The 20,739-nt window shown below is 45.3% G+C and overlaps 1 protein-coding gene across 2 annotated transcripts in view; it reads right to left on the reverse strand.

The window, feature by feature from the left end:
• ARFRP1 (ARF related protein 1) overlaps positions 1–20,739 on the reverse strand; it is a 60,106-nt gene that overhangs the window by 1,486 nt on the left and 37,881 nt on the right. The window contains exons 7-8 of one of the 2 annotated variants that reach the window (XM_075011919.1): positions 10,610–10,635; positions 7,399–10,078 (exon numbers count right to left, since the gene is read on the reverse strand). The exons of the other annotated variant lie outside the window; for it this stretch is intronic. Of the exons in view, the coding sequence (XP_074868020.1) occupies positions 10,030–10,078; positions 10,610–10,635 (75 nt within the window). The 3' untranslated portion in view covers positions 7,399–10,029. Of the gene's footprint in view, positions 1–7,398; positions 10,079–10,609; positions 10,636–20,739 lie in introns of those variants that run through there. 2 annotated transcript variants of the gene reach the window in all.

A 20,739-nucleotide genomic window follows, 5' to 3' on the forward strand; every position in this document is an offset into this window, starting at 1 on the left:
GGAAGAGGGTTAGTTAAAATTTATACTTTGCGCTATTAAGAGTAATGTAACTATAACAACTTAAACCTTAACAACGTACCTCAATTATTAACTAAATGTGCCGGTATTTGGCTGCAGTGGTAATCCCTGCCTGGAATGTCCAGACCCGGCCACAGATGGTCGAGTTCCCGGGTACTTCCCTCCCCTCGTCAGGGAAGGGAACAACAGAGGAGCCACCCTCCGTTCTCTCGTAGAGGGTCCCAAGTTCCCAGGTGGGAGTGGGTATAAAAGTAAACTAAGTTTACGTGTCTAAGTCCAGTTCTGTCAGAGTCCAGTCCGGTGAAGAAGAATCAAGATGGCGGGCGGTGGGAGCGTAGGTGCCGCGAAGGTGGCAGGCTCTAAGCTTCAGCTGGTGTGTGCGCAGTACCCCACCCTAAGGGTGAGGCCAGTTCGTCACACACCAGATCCACCTTTGAGCTGCTTGTCGGTGGCGAGGTCGAGGGTGCCGCAGTGATGGCAGGCTCTGGGTGCTAACAGGCAGGAGCGCAGTACCTCACCCTAGGGGTGAGGCCAGTTCGCCTCCCGCCTAATTTACCTCAGAGCTGCTGCCTTTGCTCTTTTAGTGTGTTAGATACGGTTGGTACCTCAGCAGGCGGGCCCTGCTGGGCAGAGATGGAGTTGCTTCAAGGAGTCTTTGAAAAGGCAGGAGCTCTTCGAAAAGGCAGGAGCTCTTCGAAAAGGCTTCGCCTCAGAGGCAGCTGGCCTGGGGCTGGTGGACGCCTCAGGGGCCAGCACCTCCCCGTGTAGGTGGCAGAGTCGTATCTGCACCAAGGGCCGGCGAGCGCTGTGCGGCGCTGCCTTATATTCCATGATCTCATACATTATTCATGAGGCTATTTACATATGAACATTCTGAAGGTCCTGCTTTCAAACAGGTCCTCCCCTAGAAGCTGCCTCACCTTTGTCCAATGAGGAGCCTGGATTTCAAATCCATGATTTTGAAATGTCTGTGAGTTCAGGTTACCGGTAAAACCAACTGACACAGAGTGACCGTTACAGGGGGCTGCTAACTGGCAGCCTATGTACCTCTTAGAGTCTACCTGCCCCTGTAATGATATTTAAAGGCCCAAGGCTTGTTTCCCCTGGCCCACGGGGACGATTATGCCCGAGGGATGAAAAATCCGTGACACTTCCTACCTCTAACTTAGCAGGTCATTAAACCTTATCTACAGTTGTCTGTTTGTTGTTACTTAAGTACCCTCGTTAAAGTTGGACTGCTTTAAGTTACTTAACAAGAAAGATGTCCCCAGCGGGTTTCAAAAAATGCGAGTTCTGCTGCAAACTATGCCGGCCTCAGATGGCCATAGCAAATGTATTCGTTGTCTGGGCGAGACCCACGTACCTCAAAAATAACCTCACTGTTCCAAACTGACGGCCAGAGAGAGGAGGGACAGAGAGATGAGGCTGAAAATTTTTCTATTTGACAAAGCCCTTCAATCCGAAACAACTGAATTATCCCCTTCGGAGGGTCCATCAGTGCCACAAGAACAAAAGGCAACCTCTCTGACTTCCTCGGGCCCACCGTCTCTGCTCCGGCAGCCCCCCTCTCCCTGGCTCAGGCACCCTTCGCCTGACTTCCGGCACTCATATGAGCTACCTGCACACCCTTACAGAATGCCTCCACCTATGTCCACCTCAGAACGCTCAGGGGAACAGGAACAGGAGGTATCTGAGGAGCAAATGGAAGCATACCAAACAGATGCTTCCTCGTCCTCTCCTGATGAGGCGGTCGTCCCAGGAGATATATCACCTCCAGAGGACCTTAGGCAATTCCAGGACCTGTTCAAAAGGGTAGCCCAGTCCCAGGATATACACGATCCTGGATTATCTACTGGATCTAAAGCAAGGGGGACTATCCTTGCCATCTCTGAAGGTCCACCTAGCAGCTGTATCGGCCTTCTGCCACACAGTAGAAGGGTCAACTGTCTTTGCCCATCCCATTATGACATGGTTCCTAAAGGGCCTCATGAATTTGTACCCCCCTCGGAAGCAGTTATCACCTCATGGAGCTTGGATCTGGTCTTGGACACACTGTCTAGGCCACCCTTCGAACCCCTAGCCACAGTCTCTCTTCACCTACTTACCCTAAAAACGACTTTTCTTTTCGCTATCACATCTGCTTGCAGAGTAAGCGAGCTGGCTGTGGTAATGGCAATCTCGTCCTATACAATTTTCTCCACAGAGGCAGTAATACTACATTTACATCCCGCATTTCTCCTAAAGATCTCTTCAGAGTTCCACATCAACGAGCCAATAACTCAACCATCCTTCTACCCTAAGCCGCACAACTCAAATAGGAAAATATGGCTTCATTCACTTGACATGAGAAGGGCGCTGGCCTTCTATATAGATAGAACCAAACCTTTCCGAAAGATGGATAGACTGCTGGTGTCTCTTGCACCCAGATCAAAAGGGAAAGGACTATCCTCGCAAAGAATCTCAGATAATATCACATCCTGTATAAAGATGTGCTACGCATTACGTAAGACCCCTCTGCTTACTCTGCCAGGGGCTCACTCCACCAGAGTGATGATGGCTTCGACAGCCTTCTTTAGAGGAGTCTCCCTGAAGGACATTTGCAGAGCAGCAACATGGTCGTCCTACAATATGTTTGCCAAACACTATGCGATTCATCAGTTGCCGGAGGAGGATGCACGCCTTCCGACAGTAGTCCTCTCAGGGGCAAACTACACATAATCTGGTACCCATCTCCACGTTTTGGAGCCACTGCTAGATAGTCACCTAATGTGAAGCACCCACAGGGACCACTCGAAGAATAAAGAGAAGTTACTCACTTGTGTAGTAACAATGGTTCTTTGAGATGTGTCCCCGTGGGTGCTCCGCTAACCACCCACTCCCCCCCGCTTCAGAGTTCTGCTTTATATCTTCACAGAGGTCCGAGGTGGTTGGTCGAGGAACTGGCGTAGGCCGGGTCGCGCACATGATCGAAAGCACGTGAAGGACCAACGCGCATCTGCGCATGCGCAATCTAATGAGATACAGCTTGGAAATCACCAATCTGCAGCGCCGGGGCAAGCCCAACACCTAATGTGGAGCACCCATGGGGACACATCTCGAAGAACCATCGTTACTACACAAGTGAGTAACTTCTCTTTCTTAGGGGTTTGGAATGGATGCCAGATGAAGAGAGATTAAAAAGACTGGGACTTTTCAGCTTAGAAAAGAGGAGACGAAAGGGGGGGGATATAACAGAGGACTATAAAATCACGACTGATGTGGAAAAAGTGACTAAGGAAAACTTATTTCTTTGCTTCCAAAACATAAAAACTCGGAGCCACTAAATGAAATTGATGGATACCAGGTTTAGAAAACAAAAGGCAGTTTTAATTCACATAGCACATGATTGTCCTGTGAAACTCCTTGCCAAAGAAGGTTGTGAAGACCAGGGACTTTAACAGGGTTCAAGAAAGAACTAGATAAATTCATGGAGGTTGGGTCTATCAATGGCTATTAGCCAGGATGGGTAGGAGTGGTGTCTGTAGCCTGGACCTGGCAACGGATGACAGGAGAGGGCTTGCTCAATGATGACCTGTTCTGTTCACTCCCTCTGGGGAATCTGACATTGGCCGCTGTTCGAAAACAGGATACTGGGCTAGATGGATCTTTGGTCTGACCCAGTGTGGCCATTCCCATGGATGCTCCAAACAGCAGAGAACAGTGGGATGAACTGCTGTGTCAGATAGAGTCCTTGAGAGGTGTATGCAGGAACTGAGCTGTGATGGCCTGTTGTGATTTTATCATATTCCCATGGTTACATTCCACCAGGATGTGGGTTGTTAGGTTCTTTGCACTTCTTTGCAACTACTTCAGGGCCCACACCCCTGGATTTCAGACATTCCAAGTAGCTCCATTACATCTCAGTGCATTGCCTCTGAAGTTCTTTCCACTTTAAATCTTTGAAAGAGAGATGAGTAGCTGCACTCCCACAGCAGCCTGCCCTCACAGCAGATTGCAGCCCCTAAACTTGTCAACGATTTCATTTTTAAACAAATGTAAACAGAGCCCTGAGACTACTGTATGCATCAGACACCATTCCCTGCTCTGTGTCTCACTTTCTGGGTTCCCAGGAGAAAGCAACCCTCAGTACGGCTGTTTCCAAACAAGACTGCCCATGTTCGACATTGATATGCACCTTGATAATCTGCTTTTGTCCTAAGCTTAAAAAACATATGGAAAAGTCCCATGGGCTGCCTCACTTCCCAGGGCGTGTTGCTGGTTGACGCTCTCACCCAGACTTCACTGGCACTGCTGTCTTTGTTATGCACTTACCATTTTTACAGCCATGGACAATAGAATCATAGGACGAGAAGTCACCTCAAGAGGTCTTCTAGCTCAGTCCCCTTCACTCAAAACAGACGTACATTATCTAGACCATCCTTGACAGGAGTTTGTCTAATCTGCTCTTAAAAATTTCTGGTGATGGAGATGGCACAAACTCCCTAGGCAATTTACTCTATTGCTCAATCACCCCGACAGAAAATTTTTCCTAATGCCCAACCTGAACTGCCCTTACTGCAGTTTAAGCCTGTTGCTCCTTTTCCCAGATGAACAATTTTCTCCCTCCTTGTAATAACCTTTTAAGTACTTGAAAATCGTTATGTCTCCTGTAGGTCTTCTCCAGACTAAACAAACCCAATTCTTTCTATCGTTTGTCATAGGTCATGTTTTCTAGATCTTTAACCTTTCTTGTTGCTGTCCTCTGGATCTTCTCCAATTTGTCCACATCTTTCCTGAAACGTGGTGCCCAAAACTGAACACAGTACTTCAGTCATGGCCTGAGTAGTGCAGAGTAGAGTGGGAGAATTACTTTTTGTGTCTTGCTTGCAACATTCCTGCTAATACATGCTAGAATATTAGGGTTTTTTTTTATTTGTAACAGTGTTACACTGTATCAGAGAGGTATCCGTGTTAGTCTGTAGCTTCAAGAACAACAAGAAATCTTGTGGCACCTTATAGACTAACAGATATTTTGGAGCATAAGCTTTCGTGGGCCCTCCTTCTTACTGGGACCCCACTCTTTAAATACCCCTCTGAAACCACCCCCCCCACTCATGCATCTGATGAAGTGGGTCTTTGCCCACGAAAGCTTATGCTCCAAAATATCTGTTAGTCTATAAGGTGCCACAAGACTTCTTAGTGTTATGCTGTTGACCCATATTTAGCTTGTGACTCACTATGACCCGCAGATCCCGTTTCACAGTACTCCCTCCTAGACAATCATTTTCCATTTTATATGTGTGAGACTGATTGTTCCTTCCTGGGAAGCTAATATGAAGTGGAAAGGAGTTCAGGAGAACTGGCAGTATTTTAAAGTCTTATTGAAGGCACAGGAAAAACCATCCTTATGCTCAGTAAGAAAAGCAAATATGATAGGCAATCAGCTTGGCTTACAAGGGAAATCCTTGGCAAGCTTAAACTCAAAAAGGATGCATATAAGAAGTTGAAACTTGCACGGGTGACAAAGGAAGAGTATAAATATATGGCTGGAGAATGCCAAGTGGTGTAATCAGGAAAGTGAAAGCACAACTGGAATTGCAGCTAGCAAGAAATGTGAAGGGCAACAGGAAGGGTTTCTACAGGAATATTGACAATAAGAGGATTATCAGGGAGGGTGTGGGGCTGTTAATGGATGAGGGAGGTAACCTGGTGACAGATGATGTGGGAAAGGCTGAAGTTCTCAATAATTTTTTTGCCTCAGTCTTCATGAACAAGGTCAGCTCCCAGACTATGACACTAGGCAATGCAGTATGGGAAGGAGGTGGGCAGCCCTTGGTGGGAAAGGACACGTTAAAGAGCTATTTAGAAAAGCTAGACGCACACAGATCCATGGGTCCGGATTTAATGCATCCAAGGTTACTGAGGGAATTGGCAGATGTCATTGGAGAGCCTTTGGAGATTATCTTTGAAAACTCATGGAGATTAGGCAAGGTCCTGGATGATGGGAAAAAGGCAAAAGTAGTGCCCATCTTTAAAAAAGGAAAGAAGGACAACTCAGGGAACTATAGACCTGTCAGCCTTACCTGAGTTCCCAGAAAAATCATGGAGGGGATCCTCAAGTAATCCATTTTGGAGCCCTTGGAAAGGGAGAAAGGGATTAAGAGTACTAAACATGGATTCACCAAGGGCAAGTCATGCCTGACCAATCTGATTAGCTTCTATGACAAGGTAACAGGCTCTGTTGACATGGGGAAGTCAGTGGACGTGATATACCTTGACTTCAGCAAAGCTTTTGATACAGTCTCCCACAACATTCTTGCCCATAAGTTAAGGAAATAAGGATTGGATACATGGACTGTAAGATGGACAGGCCCAATGGGTAGAGGTCAATGGCTCAATGTCTGGGTGGTGGTCGGTTTCAAGTGGAGTGCCCCAAGGATCAGTTCTAGGGCCAGTACTGTTCAAAACCTTATTGATGACCTGTATGAGGGGATGGATTGCACCTTCAACAAATTTGCAGATGACACAAAGCTAGGGAGACAGGTAGATACACTGGAAGATAGGGATAGGGTCCAGAGTGACCTAGACAAATTGGAGGATTGGGACAAAAGAAATTTGATGAGGTTCAACATGGAGAAGTGCAGAGTCCTGCACTTGGGACAGAAGAATCCCAAGCATTGTTACAGGCTGGAGACTGACTGACTAAGTAGCAGTGCAGCAGAAAAGGACCTGGGGATTACAGTGGATGAGAAGCTGGATATAACTCAACAGTGTGCCCTTGTATCCAAGAAGGCTAATGGCCTATTTAGGTTCATTAGGAGAAGCATTTCCAGTTGATGTAGAGAAGTTATTATTCCCCTCTACTTGGGACTAGAGAGGCCACAACTGGAGTATTGAATCCAGTTCTGGGCCCCCCGGTATAGAAAGTGTTGTCAGATGCCACCAGCATGGTGCTCTGCTCTCTGCAATGTTGGTATCACTCGGCTGCGTGTGTGTGTTCCCTCTGCACTTTGCTTTCTGTTAGCAAAGTTTTGACCATTACTTTGGTTCAGGCCTAAGGCCTCATATTGGGCCTGTACTTACTACATTCCCCCACTTTTTGTCTTTTTATGGGGAGGATGTTTACCCATCGTCCCAGAAAAGCATAATGTATAGACTAAAGATAACCCCGTGGGCTAAACACTGTTGTGTGGTTATCTTATGTCACCATCCATACATTCATGCCCCATCTGTCTTTTTAGTCTGCACATTCCCTCGTACGACTATTATGCAGATTTTATTATCCAATTATTTTTTAGTCCCTTATGGTGGGCCTGGGAATGTTAGGCCCGGGACCTTGAGTTCGTGGGGGGCGGTCAGGCACCTATTGTCCTACTGAGGGCTTCGTGGGGATATAGAGACTATCCCAAAGATACAAATGTGTATTATGGAATAAATGTGCATATGGAATATATAGTATATAGGTCTTATAACCCTGTGATATACCAATGTAGGTTATGGATATATATGGAGTGTATATGGGTATATATATATATGGAATATATAGGTCTTGTAACTTTGTGATCTACCAATGTAGGTTATTGTGCTTTAACTTCTCACTCCATGAAATGATTGTTTGGGTGTACCATAGCAGTGTTGATTGCCATTTCCATTCCTTTGTTTACTCGACCTTGTGACTTAGCTTTCTTGGTCTGACAGATCATGTAGCAGCACATTCCTATCAACACAACAACAGTTAGTGCCTGGATCCCCATTAGGAATACGCTTAGAGTGCAGACCACTGGATGTAAAGTCACATCCTCTGGAATCGCCCACCAGGGTGTTTCCACCTCTCAGTGCACCGCATCAATTTCATTTATCTGCTGTTGAATCAATTGGGCTATTGGTATTAGGGATTCCTTAGTTCTTGCAACCAAGTCATGTATATCTAGCTGTAAGAACTTCACAGGTGGGAACAGGTCAATTAACAAGCTTTGTAAGCGTTCACGTGGGATGATCATTTCACTGACAGTATTACCCTTTCTTGTTGGCCAAAAGGCAGGGGCTCCTATTTGAATGGTGCTTGTCACAGGCACACAGAATCCTGCCTCACTTGTGGGGCAGATATTGCCATTTATGGAGAAATTATGAAACCCTATGGCACAAGCCATGTCTTGAATTTGCACCACCTCTGCAACTAATTCCTTTTGTACTAATCGTGCCCAGCCCTTTTTAGGGGCATTAATGTCAATTTTGGCATAGCACTCACACAACCACCATCCATTATGTTTCATGCAACACACTTGATTAACTTCTGAGCCAGTTTCAGTTACCAAGCGCACAGTGGGGTAATGTTGCACATATGTCTTATTTACCAACATCCCTACACTATTTGCGCAGTAAACCTTAACTGGCTCTTGTACCCATCTAGGCACTGCCATCATGAGGTTTATACTCTTGTCCTCCTCATGATTCTGTCTTGGGATTTTATCAAATTCAGCAAATTGCAGAAAGATAGGCCTCATGTGATTTATGCCCTGTTGTTGTATTTGGTTCATGATGGATGCCTGGTCTAAGATACATGGCCAATTTTGAAGCTGTAATTGTAGCAAACTTTGCTGTATTATCTATATTACCCTATTGCCATAGGCTGTGCAGGCAACTGCCAGTGAAACGTCATTGTTTTGTATGCTGTTAAGAGACAGAATAGTAGCATTTAGGTGTTTAAACCCTTGTGCAATTAAATGCATATTGTCAATAGTGATTGCATGCTGATCCAGTAATAGACTACTAATCCCTCCCCCAGTTTTAACTGCTTTGCCTATTCCATTCACCACAGTGTTGATTTTTAAATTGAGATTTTCAATATCTGCTGAGTTCCATAGGGACATGCCAAGGCTAGACCCTCCCAGGGCTGTTCCAAATATATCCTGTCTGTCTCTATGTTGTTGTGGGGTACCTTGGGAGCCCTTCCAAAGCTGTAACTGCATTTGCATCTCAGAGTTAAACCAATCCTTATAGTGGCTCGGACATTGCCTTGCATGACCATACCTGCAAAATCCAGTCTAAGTGGCATGTAAAGCCATCCTACATTCTCCACCATATATTTTGTTGCGGGGTGTAGAAAGATTCCTGATATGGGCCATGGTTGTGTAAATGGGCATCCTTCCTTTGGTGTAGTATCCATGTGTGGAGGTGGGGTAGGGAATGGTGTTGGGGCTGTTGTAGGACAGGCATCCTCACAGACCTGCACATGGTAAATACATTTACTGGTACTCGGGGTTATAGACCAAGTCCCTGTGTATGTTCCTGCATCCCTTAACTGTATATCGTGAATACGAATAGATGCACTCCACTTATTTTGCACATTTGTAAATTCCACCCTATTTAGCCAATCCCCATATGTTTTTACCTGTCCTTTAATGTAACTGATTACTGGGTTTGTTGCTCCAAACCAGTCCAGATATACCGTATTGGTTTGAAGCAAGTGTGGTTGTATAATGCATGTTAGAGTAGAATCCTCCCCCACCATACCTGTAAGATATACCTCCATAATCTGCTTTGGCGCCACTAGAGCACGCTCCATATCCAGAGTTGCTCGTTTCCTTTCCTTATTTGTATTATGTTCATGGGGTTGTGGTGTACTACCTGGATGAGGACAGGCGATAATATCAATGGCTTTACAGTTAACAACATCAACCTTCCAGCAGCATGCATACTCCCCCTGTGTCTCTGTACTTAAAGTCAGTTCCTTTTCAATTCGTCTTCATGCATTTTCAAGCTTTGGGATGGGAACGCGTTGAGTTTGGCTGCCATTTTTAACTGTCCATCCCCAGGCCATCATAATTGGGAAGGGCGAAAACCTGAGGATGTTTTCCATTTGTCGCTTTCCTTGAGTTTCACACACCAGCTTTAATACAGTCCCAATAGGGTGCTGCTGACTTGCTGTCTCCCATCCGTCAGGGTTATCTGCTGTCTCGACTCGGAAGATCCTGGTTACTGAATGTGTTCGGTTGATCTTAATGACATCAACCAGTCCCTTCGAGTCTTGGGCTATCGCCAAAACGCCTGCCAAGGTCCATATCCATGTTGGTATCTTAAACTGTAAAAATACAAAACAACACTCGCTTCTCTCTTACAGAAAAAAAAATATATTTTTTTTTAAAGCAGTAATACTTCATAGCCATTGTACCTGTTATAGGACCAGTCATATCAGCCGCATCTATTCCTTTCTCACTGGCTCTTCCTGCGTATAATCCCCATGTAACAAAGACAGTGTGACCGCATCTCTTGGTGGATTTATGAACAGGAATCTTGTTCCCAAGGGAATGGTAGGTACAATATTAATCCACGAGATGCCTGGCCCCACCATCCACAGCGGCTGTTTCCCTTCTTGGTCCAATGTCCACACAGAAGTGTTTTTATCATTCCACCAGAGGGTGATTATGTTACCAATGCCCCAAGTGAACTGGCCTCTTGCTCTCAATTGTCTGACCGGGTAAGGTCTAGACAATTCAAAGCGTGTTAATTGCATCCAAGCAACATGCAGCAATACGAAAGGTGCAGATGGAGCTCTGAGATTAAAGCTTATAAAGCTTCCATTAGTCAGTTGGAAGGTTTCCATGGTACTTACCGTACTTGCTTATCCGGTGTATTTTTCTGTAAAGCAAGCACAGACATGTAACATGCATGTTTAACCCTTATATTCCTTTAATTGCATGGCATGTTTCCAGCGCGGCTGTTTGTCTATGTCAACCAAGTACAGGGAGGGCCCTAATTTCTCCAAAATGGTCCAAGGCCCACACCATTCTGCCTTTGGAAATTTTCTCTTGAGACCTGGTTCGATTACCTGTTGTCCGATTTTCCATTGCTTAACATCACTGTGTTCGTCAAAAGCCTGATTCATGTTTCGCTGTTCTGCAGCCTGCTGCGCTGCAGCTGCTCCCTGAACTGTGCCCAACCAATACTTAAAACTGTTCATCCAAGTGGTGGTTGCCAGTGCTGTAATTGTTTCCCAATCTGGAGGGTATACTAGGTTTTCCCAACCAGGTATTGGTCTCCCAAACAGTACTTCATAGGGACTGAATCCTGTCATGCGATTTGGATGACCTCGGATCCTCATTAAGACCCATGGGAGTACCATGTCCCAGTTGGTTCCTAATTCACTACATACTTTTGACAGTTCAACTTTTAGAGTTTTATTCATTCTTTCCACCTGTCCTCCTGCCTGTGGGTGGTAGGGAATGTGTAGTGGTAGAGGGATACCAGCCCAGGTACCCATATCACGATACACCTGTCCTATAAAGGCAGGGCCATTGTTGGAATCAATGCTATGTGGCAGCCCCCATTTAAGAAAAATTTCCGTTATTAACACTCTTGCGGCTGCCCCACTGGTCTCTTTCTTTGTAGGGAAGGCTTCTACCCATTTGCTGAAACTATCCACAATCACAAATAAGAATCTGTTTCCCCTAGGGGTGGTGGGTAGAGGTCCCACGAAATCAACCTGCAAACGTTGAAGGGGCCCCTTAAGTGCCTGATGCATTAGTTCTCCCTGTCGTTTCCTTCTAGCAGGGTCCTGTTTAGCACATATTAAGCAGCTATGGAGATGTAAATTTAAGTTTTCTTTCATTCCAGGCCACCAACCCAGCTTTTTAAGTTTCTCCAATGCCTCCTCTAGTTTTGGGTGACCTCCCACAAGTGACCCATGCACCCATCTTAACAGAAGGTACTTCATTTGCTGAGGGATCACCATAACCCAGTCATTATCGGGTTTAGCCAATATAAGCTCTCCCTCTTTCTTTAAGGGGACACCCTGCCATTGTGCTGGGCATTCAATTATCCATTGTTGTATTGAATCATCTTTTGCCTGAAGGTCTTGTAAAAACTGTACCTGTTTCAGGTGGTTTGCCTCACTTTCCTGTTGCAATTTTGCCTGTGCTCTAGTAGTTAGCGCCACAGGCATTGGTTCCCTCAGTGCGCCAGTAAGGGCAGCCTCTTTAGCCAGCGCATCTGCTTGTTCATTTCCCCACTGCAAGGGCCCTTTTTTCCTATGAGCTTTTATTTTAACCACTTGGATCTTTTTATACTGTTTTGTCAATGTTTCTATTTGCTGCCATAGGGTTTTGTGCTTAATCTCTGAACCATCGGTTCCCATAAACCCCATACTTTGCCACCATGGGAGGTAGATAGTGGTGCCCTTATACACATAATTAGAATCAGTTCCTATTACGAGCTCAGATTGCTTGCCCTTCATTCTTTTCAACACTTCCAAAACTGCTGACACCTCTGCAGCCTGCATTCCTCCTTTAGCCAATTTATACTGGAAGGCCTCGCCACTTGGCTCCTTTCCAGTTAGGCAAATCCCAGCGAAGCCAGTAACTCGTTCCCCTTTCTCGTAGTATGAGCCACCATCCACAAACCAAATGGCTTTACCGCTCACTTGGTCAATTGGGGCTGCTTTAAACACAGGATGCGCCTTAGATTCTCTTTGAGGCTCACATACATGTTCTCTACCATTCACAGTTAATCCCCACACAGATATTTCTGGGTGTTTCAGTGTGACTAACTGAACATTCTCTGACATGAGAGCAAAGACCCACTGAATGGCTTTATCAACTCTCACATGTCCTTTAGACAGATTTTCCTGACTGAGTAACTTTCCCAGTGCATGGTGACTTTTTACAATCACCTTGCTTGCTCCAACAATTGCCTGGGATTTTTGTAACATCCAGTACGCAGCAAGGGCCGTTTGCTCACACCCCCCCAGTTTGCTCTGTGGACTAGTTAATGCTCTGCTGTAATATGCAACGGGTCTTTCCCCAGCACCCGTATCCTGCGTTAGCATCCTAACAATACAGAAATTCTTAACACTAGGATACAGTACAAAGGGGAAGTCATTATTAGGGGTGGCTAAGGTAGGTGCCTCCATCAATCCCTGTTTTAGACTTTCCCATGCCTTAGTTGCCTCTTCTGTCCAGGTCCACTGTGGTCTTTTAAGTACCTCATACAGGGGACCTGCCTTTTCTGCGTATCCTACCATAAATTCTCTGCAAAAATTAGTGAGTCCCAGAAAGGACTGCAGAGACTTGGTGTCTACCGGCATGGGCAGGTTAACAATACACTTTACTCTTTCCTTATCCACAGACCTTCACCCAGAACTGAGTCGAATTCCAAGATACTGCACTTCTCTCTGTTTAATCTGAGACTTCAAGGGGTTAAGTTTTAAGCCGTAAGCTTGGAAGCTAGTCAACAGCTGTTTCAGTAACTCTTCATGCTCTTGCTCTGTTTCACTGACTATTAAAACGTCATCTACATACTGAACAATTCTTCCCGTTTGTAATAGCCCCTCTTTCTCCAACATATTTCTCACTACTGTATGGAAAATAGTTGGTGCATCACAGTATCCCATTGGCAAAACATTCCAGCAGTATTGCATACCTTGGAATACAAAAGCTGTTTGATACTGAGACTCTGGGTCTAAAGGTAGACTCCAAAAGCCGTTTGCCACATCAAGTACTGAGAACCACTTCATGTTAGGGGTGACCATCTCCAACAGTTCGGGGTAAGCTGCCACCACGGGAGCCCCCCGGTTGGCAGTCTTGTTTAACCCCCGATAGTCAATAGTTAATCTCCATGTACCATCAGGTTTTTTGACTGGCCAAATTGGTGCTGCGTTAGGCGCTGAACACCTTCTGATTAAATTTCGTTTTTCCAATTCTGTTATTACTTGCTGTAATGAGTCCTTTGCTTCCTGAGGTATTGGGTACTGCTTTATAAATGGGGGTGTATCCCCCTCCAATGTAACAGAGGTCTGCATTTTACCCGTATCTACGGAGTCCACTGCCCAGACGGTTTGAATTTCAGTCCACCAGCTCTCCCAGCCTTTTGGTGCGGGAGGCAGTTGTTTAGGCTTTATTGCTTTTACTGTCTGTGTAGCCAGTCCCATAGGGATGAGATTGGTATCAGTTGTACCTTGCATTACAGTGAGAGTTTGTCTAATACACATGTTTGGAAAGTCCAAAATTAATCCCAGTCGTTTAATGGTTTCTGCCCCAGTTAGATTCTCTCTCCCTGCAATAGCGCACTTCTCGTGAACGGTATGCATCCCACACCGGAGGGGGAGGATTTTAACATTATATGTTTGGTTAGTTCCAGATATTCCCTGTATTTGCACAGACTCTCCAACTGGATATGCATCAAAACTGTCTTTTACCATGGGAATTCCAGCCCCCGTATCCAATAGAAAATCTACTAGCCCTTCCCCAACTCGAATGCTTAAATGGGGGCGTCCCCATACATCTACTGTCATGGGTTGCTGAAAGATGCATTCTGAGTCGAGGATAGGGCTGTCCTATGCTACTGTATTGGTAGCGATTGGGTCGTTCAGTCCTGATGTCAGGACCGTCGCCCTGGCTACCTTCGTCCCCGTCTTATCTTTTTCCTGTTGAGACTCCTTGCCAATCATACATGCCTGCAGCTGTGCCTGCAGCCTCTCAATTTCTCCTTTCAGATTCAAGTTTTCCTGTTTCAGAACTCCAGGAGGTACCCACAAACTCTCTCTATCACCTCCTCTAATTCTACTTGGTCCACGACCTCTCCAACCCCGGCCATGACCACAGGGAGAGTATCCAGGACCCTCTGTCTTCCATTGTCCTAACTGAGTACTCAGCTCATTAACAGGAGTTCCTTCCTGCTGCTTAATTGCCGTCTTAATTGCCAGCGTGGTGCTCTGCTCTCTCCAATGTTGGTATCACTCGGCTGCGTGCGTGTGTTCCCTCTGTGCGCTGCCCCAGCTCTGCAGATAGCCGACACAGCAGACCCAAAGAGAACCCCCAATGACCACAGAGTCTAGTAAGGTGCAAAGGCACGTCGGCCAGGTTTATTGCCGTATTGGATACAATAGTAGTTCCCTGTAAACTTCTGAATCTAAGTCAGGGCATACTACAAATATGCACCCATGGTCAATGGACTCAGCTCAGTCAGTGGCAGGACTTACCACTGCCCCCTCAGCCGGACCCAGACCATATCCCAGAAGTACATTCTTATACACAGGTACAAACAATTCACACATCACTCCTGACGTATTGAGGTACAACGTAGTCAGGTGCCGCCTCTCACCTTGTACATGTTGGTTCGAACAAAACAACTCTATCCATCATATTACCCTTCTGCCCCTGTCATTGGGATGGATCGGCCTGTTCTTTCTTATCTGTGGAATGTTCCAGGGTCGGGTGTTCTGGTACCATGTTCCTATTTCAATATGCTAGGTAGATATGTTTATGCAACATCAACCCTCTTCTTGCCAGCTTCTGTGAGCAATGCATCCCTTTAGCTCACAGCTGCACTTTGCTTTCTGTTAGCAAAGTTTTGACCATTACTTTGGTTCAGGCCTAAGGCCTCATATTGGGCCTGTACTTACTACAGAAAGGATGTGGACGTATTAGAGAGGGTTCAGTGGAGGGCCTGTTAGGAGAGGCTGAGGGATCTGGGCTTGCTTAGTTTGCAGAAGAGAAGACTGAGGGGCGATTTGATAGCAGCCTTCAGCTTCCTGAAAGGGGGCTCTACACGGGATGGAGAGAGACTGTTCTCAATGGTGACAGATGGCAGGAAAAAGAGCAATGGCCTGAAGTTACAGAGGGGGAGGCGTAGGCTGGATATTAGGAATAACTATTTCACCAGGCGGGTGGTGAAGCACTGGGAAGCGTTACCAACAGAAGTGATGGAAACCCCATCCCTTGAGGTGTTTAAGTCCTAGCTTGACATAGCCCTGGTGGGGATGATTTAGTCGGGGTTGATCCTGCTTCGGGCAGGGGCCTGGACTTGATGACCTCCTGAGCTCCCTTCCAGCCCTGGGATTCTCTGAGTCTACGAAACGGAGTATCCTGCATTTGTCCCTATTGAATTCCATCTATTTGCTTCAGACCGTTTCTCCCGTTCGTACAGATCATTTTGAATTTTAGCCCCATCTTCCAAAGCCCCTTGCAACCCCTCTCACCTTGGTATCACCCACTAACTTTATACGTGTACTTTCTGTGATGAAGATAGTGAACAAAACCAAACTCAGGATCAGTCCTTATAGGACCACACTGGATATTCTTTTTGATTGTGAACCATTGATAACTACTTTCTGGGTGTACCTTTCCAACCAGCTCTACACTCACCTTATAGTAGTTCCATCTAAGTTGCACTTCCCTCGTTTGTTTATGAAAAGGTTATGCGAAATTATATCAAAACCCTTACTAAAGTCAAGATGCATCACATCTATGGCTTCTCCCCATCCACAAGGCTCATTACCCTATCAAAGAAAGCTATCAGGCTGATTAGATGTAATTTGTTCTTGAAAATTCATGCTATTATTTATCACTTTATTATTTTCTAGATATTTCCATGTGGATTGTAACTGCTTAATTATTAGCTCCATAATCTTTTCAGGTACTTTAAGACGGGTTGTCCTTATGCCCTTTTTTTATACATTGGAAAAGGGTCCATCAGGCCTCTGGAGTCTCCCATCTTCCATGACTTTTAGAAAATAATTGTTAATGGCTCCAATATCTCCTTAGTCAGCTCCTTGAGTATTCTATGATGTATTTTGTCAAGGACTTGAAGACACCAAACAAATATTTTTTAACTTGTTCCCTCCCTATTTTAACCTCAGATCTTACCTCTTTTTCACTGGTGTTCACTATGGCCATGTCTACACTTACGAAAAACTTCAAAATGGCCATGCTAATGGCCAAATCAAAAAATACTAATGAGATGCTAAAATGAATATTCAGCACCTCATTAGCATGCCACCGGCCACGTCACTTCGAAAGTGCCGCATTTCGCTCTCCTGTGGCTCATCTACATGTGTGTCCCCCATGTAGACGAGCCACGGGATAGCGAAACATGGCATGCTAATGAGGCGCTGAATATTCTTTTCTGTGCCTCATTAGTATTCTTTGATTTGGCCATTAGCATGGCCATTTTGAAGTTTTTTGTAAGCGTAGACGTAGCCTATATGTCTAATTTCTACCAACTTTTTGGTGAAAATTGAAACATTGCTATTTTCACATTTTCTATTTTTTCGTCCCCCCCATTGAGTAAGGGGCTGACCCTGCCTTTGTCTTCCTCTTGCCTTTAATGTATTTGTAGAATGTATAATTGTTACCATTTATGTCAACAATTAATTTAATCTAATTTTGCATCTTGGCCTTTCTAATTGTGTTCCTCTGCAGTTTGTTTATATTCATTCTTTTTAATTTGACCTTTTTAATTTAATTTTCCACTTTTTGCAGTACTTGAGTTTCAGATCATTAAACATTTCCTGGTTAAGCCCAGATAATCTCTTACCACATACCCTATCTTTTCTACACAGATGGATAGTTTTTGTTCCCTTAATGTCTCCTTGAAAAATTGCCGACTTTCACACTTTTTTCTTTCTTATGCTCACTTCCCATGGGATTTAACACTCCAACTCCCTAAGTGTGCTAAAGTCTACCTTTCTGAAATCCATTATCTATGCTATCTGTGCTATCTGTGCTATGATTTCATTATCACTTTTACCTAAGATGCCTTTCGCTTTCAAATTCTCAGCCAGTTTCTCTCTACTTATTAAAATCAAGTCTACAACAGCCTTTCAACTTTGTAGTTTTCTCCACCTTCTGAAATTTAAAAAAAATAAATGTCTCCAATATATTGCAAGAACTTGTTGGACAATCTATGCTCTGCTTTGTCATTTTACCAACAGATATCTAGGTAATGGAAGTCCCTCATCAGTTAGTTGTTTAAAAAAAAAAAAGAAAACTCTCTCATCTACCTTTTCTTCCTGGTTATGTGGTCTGCAGTAGACCCTGACCAGGTTATGTGGCCTGTAGTAGACCCCAACCAGGTTATTTTGTTTTGTATCCTTTTTATCCTTACCCAGTAACTTTCAACAAGACTGTCTCCTGTTTCCTTCTCAACCTCAGTCTAAATGTACATATTTTTGATATATAAAGCAACACCTCACCCCTTTTTTTCTTGCCTGCCTTTCCTCAGCAAGCTGTATTCTTTTATGTCGCTATTTTAGTCATATCTCTTATCCCAAGTCTTTGGGATGCCTACTATGTCATAGTTGTGTTAATAAATTAGCATTTCAAGTTCCTCCTGGATATTCTCCGTACTTCTCGTATTAGTAAACAGACGTTTACAACACTGATTTGATTTCCCCTCTATATTGTCTCATTTCTCTTCCTTATCCCAGCTAGAACAGTCCACGTCTTCCCCCAAACCCACACTGATTGTGACCCTTCTCCCATGTCCCCGTGTTTTCAACTTTAAAGCCCTCCTCATTAAGTTGCCAATTTGTATTCAAAGAAGCTCTTCTCTTTTCCCTTCCCAATAGGTGGACCCCCTAGTAACATTTCTTGGCACAGTGCTCTCCAGGCCCAGGGTGACAACAGTATCTGGATGAAGAGGCCAAGGGGTTCCTCCAGCGCCTTTGCTGAGCACTTTGGGGAAAGGACTTTGGTCCATCTGGTCCCCCTCAGGAACAGAGGTGCCGCCCTCACCTTTACACTGTAGGAAGCCATGCCTGTTTTCCCCCATCTTTCCTGCTGTCTGCTTGCCAGTGCACAGGTGTCAGTGCTATGCCCTCCCTCCACTCAGTCAACCTCCCTCTTTTTCTTTGCAGTCTCTGTGGTACCATGTATATGTGACAGGCTCCTCTCTCTATTCTCCTTGCCAGTGTTGCAAGGCCTATACCAACCCTTGTACGCCAGGAGAATGCCCCATATGCTCATTGGCCTCCTGCAGGTCCTGGTTCTCTCCATGCCTGAACATTGGCATGCCTCCTTATTGCTGCAATGAGTGATACATTTCTAACCAGGTGAAAAGTGTAGCTCTTTTTCAGGGTCTGAAAGATCCAGGTGGATGGAACATTGATTTGATTTCCCCCCTCTCCCACAGAATGATGCACAAAGGCTCTCCTGTGGAATTCTCTATGTATAACCACAGCCTGTAAATTCCCCTTTCTTTCCAGTCAGTAACAGCCATGGTATAATCATAGAATACAGATCAAAGCCCAGACACACTGGGAGCCTCCCACGCTCTTCTAGGGCTGCTTCGCACATCAAAAGCAGCAACCTGGATTGCTTTCACAGAACAGATTTGTTTAATTTTCCATTACTAAGTTCCTTTTTCTCTAGGAGTCACATCAGGACAAGGACTGTAAAGCACATGCTCATTGGCTTCCAGAGTTGCACTCAGACACACATGCAAACAGAAAGACAGTCATAAATACACTCACCACAGCATGCAGTCATTCAGAAGGCTACAGATGCACACATGGGCATGTTAATACGGATGCTCAGAGTCACATACACCAGTAAAACTTCTTGTCACAGAGACCCCGATCACTCGTGTTAATTTTACATATATTTTGGACCAACAGGGAAAGTCCAGAACACTAGCAGAGTTAGGCCAACATTCAAAAACAGCAAGTAAGATGACCCAGGTAACTGTTGTTCAGACACCTGGGCCTGATGTCAGGCTGAAAGAACGGAAAAACTGATCGAGTCAAATGATCAAGAATTATAAAATGGGAATATGACCGACGCTAATCAGATGTGGTTTTCTTGTCAAACAAATCTGATTTCATTTTTATGGGTTACAAACATGTTTGGTTTTAAAGGTAACAAGCTATGTTCCATGTAACAGACTTAGCACCACACAGCATTTTGATTTAAAAAACTAGTACTATACAATATCTATTTCTGTGGCAGTTGGGATTGAGCGCCTGACCTTTGTTCCCTTAATTGCCTTGGTCAGACTCAGGATCAGCCTTCCCGTGTGACTAACAAGGGGTTAGGCCTGACCTAAGCAAGCAGGATTTAAACAGCCAGAAGTAGAGTGACCAGGGGAGCGAAGTGGACATGAGGCTGCAGACAGGGGAGTTTAAGAGGGAATTTGGCAGAGGGAGGCTTATGATGGTCGGGAAGACCTGCAACACCTTTGCCAGCACCGCTTCTGTCTCCTCTGCCTGCGCCTGTAGTCAGACAGACTGCCTGACCATGCCTGCCTCTACCCAGATCCTGGTGTGGTTTTGCAGGGACTGTGGCTTGCAATTCCCACTTACTGATATCCAGGCTGAGGGGACCCTCCAGTGTGAAAGGTGCCTCCTGGTGGAATCTCTCAGGAAGCAGGTGAGAGAGCTATGAAGGAGGTGGCTAATTTGAGGAGTATCTGAATTCATGAGCAATTCCTGGACAGTATTCATGTGGAGACAGCTGAAGTAGCTGTCCCAGTACACAGGACTGCTGACACACCACTGGTGGAGGAGGAGATGGTTCATTGTGGACACTGGCAGCTGGTTACTTCTGGCAGTAGGCAGTGTTCCACCCCTGCTCCGAACCCTCCCACCACGGTACTAAAAAACTGTTACGCTCTGTTTGATTCAGGAGACAAGGAAACATCCTGTACAGCAGAGGAGAAGCCTTGTACCCCCAAGGCTGAGAGGTCAGCTGCCACCACTGCCAGGAGGAAACGTAAAGTAGTGGTGATCAGAGACTCTCTCCTGAGCAGGACGGAGGCGCCCATCTGGTGTCCTGATGTGCCCTCTCGGGAGGTGCGCTGCCTGCCAGGGGTCTGTACCTGAGATGTTATGGAGGTGTTGTTGAGGATTATCTGGCCCTCTGACGACTACCCCATGCTACTCATCCATGTGGGCACGAATGATACTGTGAGGTGTGACACTGTGTGGATCAAGAGTGACTACAGGGCTCTGGGAATGCGGGTGAGGGAGTT

This window comes from Carettochelys insculpta, chromosome 17 (genome assembly GCF_033958435.1).
Source record: "Carettochelys insculpta isolate YL-2023 chromosome 17, ASM3395843v1, whole genome shotgun sequence".
NCBI classification, from domain to species: domain Eukaryota; kingdom Metazoa; phylum Chordata; order Testudines; family Carettochelyidae; genus Carettochelys; species Carettochelys insculpta.